General features: G+C 43.1%; 1 protein-coding gene across 2 annotated transcripts in view; it reads left to right on the forward strand.

The window, feature by feature from the left end:
- LOC122539345 (protocadherin Fat 4) overlaps positions 1-10,390 on the forward strand; it is a 375,046-nt gene that overhangs the window by 287,054 nt on the left and 77,602 nt on the right. For both annotated transcript variants that reach the window (XM_043674087.1, XM_043674088.1), the window contains exon 8: positions 111-291. In XM_043674087.1, coding sequence (XP_043530022.1) covers positions 111-291 — 181 coding nt within the window. The remainder of the gene's footprint in view (positions 1-110; positions 292-10,390) is intronic.

Genomic DNA, 10,390 nt, shown 5'->3' on the forward strand with positions numbered 1-10,390 from the left:
GTCTCTCTCTCTCTCTCTCTCTCTCTCTCTCTCTCTCTCTCTCTCTCTCTCTCTCTCTCTCTCCCCCCTTCCCCCACACTTTTTTTTTACTCTCCCTACTCTCCTCACAGGATCTCCAGTCCTTACTGGCACAGGCACTATCATCTTGATTGCTGATGATGTCAATGATAATATTCCAGAATTTGCTTACAAGACCTACCATGCCACAATCGCCGAAGATGTTCCAACAGGGACTGATGTCTTACTTGTAAACGCCACTGATCTTGATGAAGGTTCAAATGCAGTTATTAGGTAATGGCATTTTGTATGATGCATGTTTCCTGTACTGTTGTGGTGGCTCAGCATGTTCAACAGTAACTCGGTAATATGTCCAAATACAACACATTGGCTTAGAAATTGGACTGCATCATCCTATATTTCAAGAGTTAACAACCATCTTCTCCAGGGGTCTTAATGCTGGCCTAGTCAGTGACCCATGAATGAATTTTAAAATAGTCTGCGCCAGAGGTGCACATGCTGCATGTTATGGGCATGATGGAGCACATGCATTTTTCAACATAGTCAAGTTTCTGAACAATTGTGTTCTCATTTTTCATTAATACCAGGACCGTGTAAAACATTTTGTCCATGATAAGTCTCTTGATATAAAATGTATTCTGGATGGCTTCAAATTATGACTTCTTGTGGAGAATCCACTTTGACATCTTTACTGTGGCTTGACATTCATTCGAACTGTGAATGAATTCCATCGGCTAGACAAAAATTCCACTGTAAAAGTCTAATTCCCAATTCAGACAAACAAAAGTAATGATGAGGCTAAGTGATGATGACATGTTGTTCACAGCACCACTCAGCAAGAGGTTGGTATATTTTTATAGAAGGGAGCATTCTTTAAGCTTCTTTATGCTGCTCAGGGTAATTTCATAAATTAATCCGTTCAATTAAGTTTTCCTGCCTCTGTAAATGTTCCATGCAGTAGTTTCACAGTAGGTAAGTGGAAGCAAGGTTCACTTATACGTTGTTTTGTGCGACATACAAGTGGAATCAAAGAAGTCCTATTTTCATTAATGATTAAGAATTGTTTTGTGATTTTCTATTATTTATTCTATATTAACATCACTGTGTGTGTGTGTGTGTGTACACACATACGAAATGGATTGGAGTGATGGAACCCAAACGGAGTATCAGTGAAAAGGCTAATGTTGATCAAGTGCCACTTGATAGCACCATCAATGAAACCTTCCATCACCTTGCTGATTGAGTGTACACCACTACCTTCTCAAGAATAATGAGACTTAGCCAGCAAAGGCCGCAACCCATGAATGAAAAATTGTCACCAAAGATACCTGTTTTGTCTGGAGGTGGCAATGACGTATTTCACAGATAAAACTGCTCCTGTGACATTGGGTGGCTTTATTGTTATGTGTCAGCACTATGGTGCCTTATGGGATTGACTTCAACAGGTCACGAAAACCAAAACTGTGCATCCTTATCGGTCAGCAGCAGATGAATTGTATTGACTAGCCGTCTGTAATCTCATGGCCTAGAATATCTTTGACTCATCTGTAACCACCAAAGCAGGCAATCAGCTTTGATTTAATAAAGAATTGAGTGGAAAGAAACACTCCTAAAAATCAGATGGTTAACCTGCTGAAGCTTAAATACAAGCCAAACACTGTAAATATCATGCAATGGATCAGATCTTACCGAGGTTTATAAAATCAAATGGTGCATAGGTAAGGTGAATAGCAAAGGTTTTGCCCAAGGGTGGGAGAGTTCAAAACTTAGGGAGCTTATTTTTAAGGTAAGAGAAGAAAGATTTAAAAAGGACCTGTTTAGATTAGATTAGATTAGATTAGATTAGATTAGATTAGATTACTTACAGTGTGGAAACAGGCCCTTCGGCCCAACAAGCCCACACCGACCCGCCGAAGCGCAACCCACCCATACCCCTACATTTACCCCTTTAACCAACACTACGGGCAATTTAGCATGGCCAATTCACCTGACCCGCACATCTTTGGATTGTGGGAGGAAACCGGAGCACCCGGAGGAAACCCACGCAGACACGGGGAGAACGTGCAAACTCCACACAGTCAGTCGCCTGAGTCGGGAATTGAACCCGGGTCTCAGGCGCTGTGAGGCAGCAGTGCTAACCACTGTGCCACCGTGCCGCCCACAGGGGCATTTTTTCTCACACAGAGGATGGTTCATATGTAGAATGAATTACCAGAGGATCTGGTAGATGCAGGTACGGTTACAGCATTGAAAAGACATTTGGATAGGTACATGAATAAGAAAGGTTTAGAGGGATATGGGCCAAATGCAGGCAAGTGGGACTAATTTAGTTTGGGAAACGTGGCCAGTATGGACCAGTTGTACTGAAGGTTCTGTTTCCATGTTGTATGACTGTGTGACTTTATGGCTGTGCGACTCCTGCCAAATCCCATCTTGAATGGTGGTCGATGGATTAAACAATGAACAAGAAAAGGCTCCACAAATATCCCCATTCTCAATGATGGAGAAACCCAACACATCAGTGCAAAAGAAAAGGCTAAAACGTTTGCAATTCTTCAGTGAGAAGTCCTGAGTGAATTATGCATCTAAGGTTATCCTGATCCCCAAGATCACAGATATCTACTGTCATTCGTATCAAGAAATATTGAAGTTCTGGACACTGAAAAGGTTAACTGCCCTGATAAATATTTTGACAACTGTACTGAAGATTTCTGTTCCAGATCTAGATGCCAGCCTGGCCAAGCTGTTTCAGTACAGCTATACACTAGAATCTACTTGATGAAATTACCCAGGTATCTCTTCACTAAAAAAGTAGTAGCATTTCTGTAACCCAGTCAATCACCATCTTATCAGTCTACACTCAATCATCAGCAAGTTGATGGAAGGTTTCATTGACGGTGCTATCAAGTAGCACTTGGTCAACATTAACCTCTTCACTGATACTCAGTTTGGGTTCCACCCGGGCTACTCAACTGCTGACCTCATTACAGCCTTTGTCCAAACGTGGACAATATAAATGAACTCAGAAGGCAGATGATGGTGAATACCTTAAATATCAACCAATAGAACTGTGGATGATGTAATTCAGAGACAAAAATAGAAATTGCTGGAAAAACTCAGTCGGTCTGGCAGCATGTGTGGAGAGAAATCAGAGTTAGCATTTCAGGTCAAGTGACCCTTCCTCATCTTCTGAAGAAGGTCACTCAGCCTGAAATGTTAACTCTGATTTCTCTCTACAGATGCTGCCAGACCTACTGAGCTTTTCCAGCAATTTCTATTTCTAATCCTAGATATGAAGTTGGTATTTGACCAAATATGGCATTAAGGAGCCCTAGCAAAACTAAAGTCAATGGGAATCAGTGTGAAAATCTGTTGCTGTTTGGTGTCAAATCTAACAAAGGAAGGTGGCTTGGAAGATGGAGATCAGTCACATCAATGACATCACTGCAGATGTTGCTCAGGATAGTGTCCTCAGCTCAACCATCTTCAGTTGCTTCATAATGAACTGTCTGTTCATCATTAGGTTAGAAATGAGGATGTTCAATGGTGTTTACATAATATATAAAAACATTTGTGCTCATCAGATTCTGATGCAGCCAGACCTGGCTAAATTTTGTTTGGACTGATAAGTGGCAAGTAACATCCACACCACAGAAGTTCACAGCAATTACCATCTCCAACAAAAAAAAATAGTCACCATTCCTTGACATTCAGTGTGTCACCCTCATTGTTAACATTGAGTGTTACAATTGACCAGAAACTGAACTGGACCAGCCAAATAAATACGGTGGTTACAAGAGCAGGTCAGAAACTGGGGGCTTTTTGATGAGTAACTCACCTCCTGATTCCTCAAAGCCTGTCTACCATCAACAACACACAAATCTGGATTGTGATGAAATATTCTGCACTTGCCTGGATGCGTGTAGTGTCAAAAACAGTCCAGAACCTTGACACCATCCAGGACAAAATAAGCATGCTTGATTGGCACCTCATCGAAAACCTTCAATATTCATTTGCTCCACCTCCAACATACAGTAGCAGCATTGTATACCATCTCCAAGATATACTACAGAAACTTACCAAGGGTCCTGAGGAAAATGCCTTCCAATCCTGCAACTTTCATCACCTACAAGGACAATGACAGCAGATACTTGGGAACACCAGAACATGAAAGTTTCCATCCAAGCCACCACACACCATCCTAGATAGGCATAATGCCACCATTCCACTAGTCTGGGTTAAAATTTTGGGATGCATCTTGGTGTACTGACTGATCATCACCTTTAAAAGGCCAATTATGGATGCAACATCCGTGTCCTATGAACAAAAAAATCTGCTCACTTCCTTAGAAAAGTTTTGAGTAACACCGTACTTGCATTGCAGTTAAGAAACTTTTTCAGCTGCTTCCAGGCTGGTGTCTTCATTGATTATAAAAGAAGTACAGAACTAATTCACCCACTATATTCCTTTGCCTCACAATGCCCCCATAACCATCAAAGAGCATAACATTTTAAACAAACCAACCTGATCCTGGATTGTTCACCATAGTCAAAAAGAAATGAGTGATAGTAAAGGACAATCCGTCGTTCTCTCCTCTGACAACACTCAATTGAAAACCAATGCTCTCCTTCCTGAGACAGCTCGTTCTCCGAAGTGTCTGAGCCCATGCTCTTCTTCTTTCCCTTATCTTCCATTATCCCCCTTTGACTTGCTGTTTTTACCTCATTCACATTTCTCATCATCACTCTACCTTCCTCATCTCTCCTTCTTTAAATTATGTAAAATTTACATTTTAAATGGTACAATGGGTTTAAATATTTAAAGCAATCTGGATTTTAATGCGTTCTAAAATAATGAGTGTGAACATTTCACGCTTTCTGCAGTGTGAAGATTAGATTAGATTCCCTACGGTGTGGAAACTGGCCCATCAGCCCACCAAGTCCACACCGACCCTCCGAAGTGTAACCCACCCAGACCCATTTCCCTCTGACTAATGCACCTAACACCACAGGCAATTTAGCATGGACAACTCACCTGACATGTACAACTTTGGACTGTGGGAGGAAACCGGAGCACCCGGAGGAAACCCACGCAGGTAGAAAGCATAAACTCCACACAAACAGTCACCCAAGGCTGGAATTGAACCTGGGACTCTGGTGCTGTGAGGCAGCAGTGTTAACCACCGTGCCACCCTTAAATTGAAATGAGTCGAAGTGGTTTCAGCCAAGTTTGTGATGGACACGCCACCACAAAAAGACACTTATCTGGCAACAAGTTGCTGAGTTTGAGACATTATAGTCAGTCTCACATTAACATTAGGCAGTGCTGCACAATTGTAGGTGATATGTTTGCAGTTTCTAATTCTCGACAGTTTTGGGTGCAAGAAATTTAATATTTATTTGGATTTCACGAGGAGTCATGGCAGGCAAGTAGCATTCACAGCTGGCAGGATTAAGGCATTGATTTCCTGCATTATTAAAGTATATACTGGAAAGAAATAAGATTTTCCTCGAGCCTAATTCAATTAAAATGAAAACGGCTGTAATTTTTTGGCAGACATTGGCTCCAGTAAAAGCAGGCTACTAAACTTGCTTGATGACAGTTTAGGAATCATGTCACACTAGAAGCAGGTATTGCCATCATTTTTCTAAGCATTACTTCAGTGTATTATGAATCTGGTGAATTGGAGTGGAATTGATTGACTCACAATCTACCTGGCATGTAAACTTCCCTGTATCAAGTTGGGTCTATTTACAGCATCATTGACTTTTTGGCTGATGGAATGCTTCTGTTATAGCACGTTTCAAGGAGCTGCTTAAGGTGGAGGAAATGGTTTAGGGAGATAGGCTGCTGGGTGAGGAAACCACCATTGGCCTGGACTATTGTAAAGTGAAACGTGCCCATCTGATCTGCAGAGTCTGCTACATTTAATAGCTGTGTGACATTTTGGGTGGAATCTTCCCAAGCCCTGAAAGACATGGGTGGGTTAGAGGGAGTGGTTGAGGAGAATTGTGTGAGAAGTCCAATGCAGTCTTTCTTGTCAACAAAAGCAACGCGCTGCATTTCCCAACTCCGTTTCGGAGGCCGCGTCAAAATTCTTGCATGTGCATGCAAGAGGCCTATTAATAGGAAACATTGCTCATTATCAACCCAATTACTACCTAATTTCACCTCAGTAATGTTGCATGATCCATCAGATAGAAACTAGATGCCAAGAATTCCCAGTATGAAACATTGAATGGGTATCTGATACCCCTAACTCAGTGCTTGTTCCTCCGACTTCCATCTTAGACACCTGGCATGACCAACATCGTAGGGCATGCTCCATGTGCAGTGGGCACTTTATGTCCACAGAAGCTAACATTCAATATGAGCAAGTCTCTCCGTTCCATCATGGTACATCCCTGATCCACTTACAATAGTGCCTCTACACTGTAACCCTGCTCCTCACCGCACTCTGGCATCTTTCATTAGAATGCAGCTGTAAGGACACTTTACTTGCAGGGTGATGTACCCATGTGCATAAATTGGACCAGGTTGCATCTCACAGCTGCATGCTTGCTCATTTAATGTTCACTCACTAGGTGCCTATCTGGATGCCTTGCCCTGCTTTGCATCTTACTACTTCACCCCAACAGCCAGAGCTAACAGGCACACAGTAGTTCTGTCATGCCCTGCCTTTTAGCAGAGGTGCAAATTCAGGAAGCTTGTCATAATTGTTAGCAGGCATCAGTCAAGAGAGTGGGTCTTGTTGCTGGATGGCACTATTCATTGCCAATCTCTCACCTCTACCACACGCTAGCAATATAACTCAACAAAAGTACTGCTTGTGCATCAACTCTCCTTTTAAAGTCCGTGGAGAGTAGCCCTCAATCAAGTCAAGGGAGATGACCATCTATCGGGGGATAGGGTTTCACAGTGGGTGAGGAGCCGAATCCTGGGCACTCCTCTACCCATCTTGGCTCTTCAACCCTAATATATTTTCTTTTGGAATGAGAGAAGGTGAATAATTGATTAATTGACATGAAAGTGTGTGACACAGTTGTGATGCTGGATCAGGTTCGGAGGTATGAGATGAGCTGAGTGAGTGATCAGGCAACACAGAGACCGTGTAGGGTTAGTGGCATGAGAGGGATTGGGTGGGTAAGAGTGAGTGAGGAAAGATGTTGTATGTAATAGTGAGAATGGTATAAAATAAGCATTGGTGGGTGGTGGGCACCATAGCATGGATAGACTGAGTGTGAGCTAGCAGTAGAGGATGGTGGCACTTCTCCTGGAAGAGAACAAAAGATAATTGACCTCCTTCCTATGCTGCTGGGCATTCCTCCAGACGGCTGAGAATGCACTGACACAAGTGGCAACCACCACCCAGGCTGGCAGCATCTGGTGTTTGTCTTCTTTATCAGTCCTAGGGTAAGACGATATCCATATCTCAAGACCCCTCCAGTTCCATGCCCACAAAGCAGGGGACTAATTACCTTTATTTGAGCTATGTCCTGGGCAAATTTCAGAAAACGTGCTGAATAGCTGCAAACCAACAGTGCTTGACCAGCTGCACAACGGCCAGTGCTCGGAACCCTGGGATATCTAGCAGTGGTAGGGACCTCCAGGTATGCTGAGTGGCAGAATCAGAATAGCATCAAAGGAGAGGAGCTCCGTAGAGTTGTGGTAGGCAGTGAATGAGACAAATTTGGGCCAATAGTGCAAGGAAACACGTTAACCTTCGCTGAGGGAAACCATCCATGAAACTCAACAAAACTGACACTTTTTACCAAAATCTGGTAAGATTCAGCCCAACCTTCTGTTTTGCAGAATGTGCATTGGAAAATGAACACAATATTTTCATCTGTCAGACATGTACCAATTTTTTAAAGTTGTTGAATATATCTATCCATCTTTCCATTCATTTAAAAAAAGACCTTGACTGCTTTCTGGTTTCACCATCCAAAGGGTTCCAAGCACCCTCCGATAACTCAATTAAGTGACCATTTCTCAGGTATAGATGCCATTGTGTCAACAGCTATTCACCACAATTCCAGTTTTCTCCATTCAAATGTATATTTCAATTGGTGGGAAATTTGTCAGATCGAATGGAATGTGGGAAAACGTGATGTGCGCTTTCATGGGAAGAATAGAGGAGCACAAAAGATTTGTACACAAGTTTAACATTTAATAGGGAAGACAAATAGTATGTTGGTATTTACTCCAAAGGGAATGGAGTATCAAAATAAGGAATTCCTCACAAAAGTATGCAAGGGACTAGTCAGATCATACCTGAAATACTGTGAACAGTTTTGTCCCCTGACCTAAGAAAAGATGTGCTGGCATTTGGGGTGGGGGGGGGGGTGGGGTGCACTGAATATAGACAGAGATGAAGTGGAATTTCTTCTCTCTCTGGGTAGTAAATCTGCGGAATCTTGACCACAGGGAGCTATCAAGGCTGCATTCTTAAGGATTATTAGATCACCTATTATCTCAGCTATTAATGGCAGAGCAGACGAGATGGCTGAATGGCCCACTTCTGCTCGTATGGCTGATGGAAATAGTGACAGATTTATCTTCCCTCACCCAAAGATTGTAATGCCTCTATTGTGTAGCTGAGATCAACTACTTCAGTGCAAATCACTAATGGAGCATGCATACTGGCAGAGAATTTTAACTCTCAGCCTGTCCAAATTTCAATTTCAAATTTGTGTAAATCTTCCAGATTCAATGTTTTAATTTGTTAAACTCACGTTCTCCCGGAATTACACTGGATTTTACTTTGGTCATAGTCTTGGAGATGTACAGCATGGAAACAGACCCTTCGGTCCAACCCATCCATGCCGACCAGATATCCCAACCCAATCTAGTCCCACCTACCAGCACCCGGCCAATATTCCTCCAAACCCTTCCTATTCATGTACCCATCCAAATGTCTCTTAAATGTTGTGATTGTACCAGTCTCCACCACATCCTCTGGCAGCTCATTCCATACACGTACCACCCTCTGCATGAAAAAGTTGCCCCTTAGGTCTCTTTTGTATCTTTCCCCCCTCACCCTAAACCTATGCCCTCTAGTTCTGGGCTCCTCGACCCCAGGGAAAAGACTTTGTCTATTTATCCTATCCATGCCCCTCCTAATTTTGTAAACCTCTATAAGGTCACCCCTCAGCGTCCGGCGCTCCAGGGAAAACAGCCCCAGAGTATTCAGCCTCTCCCTGTAGCTCAGATCCTCCAACCCTGGCAACATCCTTGTAAATCTTTTCTGAACCCTTTCAAGTTTCACAACATCTTTCCAATAGGAAGGAGACCAGAATTGCATGCAATATTCCAACAGTGGCCTAACCAATGTCCTGTACAGCCACAACATGACCTCCAAAATCCTGTACTCAGTACTATGACCAATCAAGGAAAGCATACCAAACGCCACCATCACTATCCTATCTACCTGCGAGCCCACTTTCAAGGAGGTATGAACCTGCACTCCAAGGTCTCTTTGTTCAGCAACTCTCCATAGTACCTTACCATTAAGTGTATAAGTCCTGCTAAGATTTGTTTTCCCAAAATGCAGCACCTCCCATTTATCTGAATTAAACTCCATCTGCCACTTCTCAGCCCATTGGCCCATCTGGTCCAGATCCTGTTGTAATTTGAGGTAACCACCTTCGCTGTCCATTGCATCTCCAATTTTGGCGTCATCTCCAAACTTACTAACTGTACCTCTTATGCTCACATCCAAATCATTTATGTAAATGACAAAATGTAGATGGCCCAGCACCGATCCTTGTGGCAGTCCACTGGTCACAGGCCTCCAGTCTGAAAAACAACCCTCCACCACCACCCTCTGTCTTCTACCTTTGAACCAGTTCTGTATCCAAATGGCTAGTTCTCCCTGTATTCCATGAGATCTAACCTTGCTAATCAGTTTCCCATGGGGAACCTTGTCGAATGCCTTACTGAAGTCCATATAGATCGCATCTACTGCTCTGCCCTCATCAATCTTTTTTGTTACTTCTTCAAAAAGCTCAATCAAGTTTGTGAGGCACTATTTCCCACGCACAAAGCCATGTTGACTATCCCGAATTCGTCCTTGCCTTTCCAAATACATGTACGTCCTGTCCCTCAGGATTCCCTCCAACAACTTGCCCACCACCGAGGTCAGGCTCACCGGTCTAAAGTTCCCTGGCTTGTCATTATCACCCTCCTTAAACAGTGGTACCACGTTAGCCAACCTCCAGTCTTCAGGCACCTCACCTGTGACTATTGATGATACAAATATCTCAGCAAGAGGCCCAGCAGTCACTTCTCTAGCTTCCCACAGAGTTCTCGGGTACACCTGATCAGGTCCTGGGGTTTTATCCACCTTTACCCATTTCAAGACATCCAGCAC

Source organism: Chiloscyllium plagiosum, chromosome 32, assembly GCF_004010195.1.
Source record: "Chiloscyllium plagiosum isolate BGI_BamShark_2017 chromosome 32, ASM401019v2, whole genome shotgun sequence".
NCBI lineage: Eukaryota > Metazoa > Chordata > Chondrichthyes > Orectolobiformes > Hemiscylliidae > Chiloscyllium > Chiloscyllium plagiosum.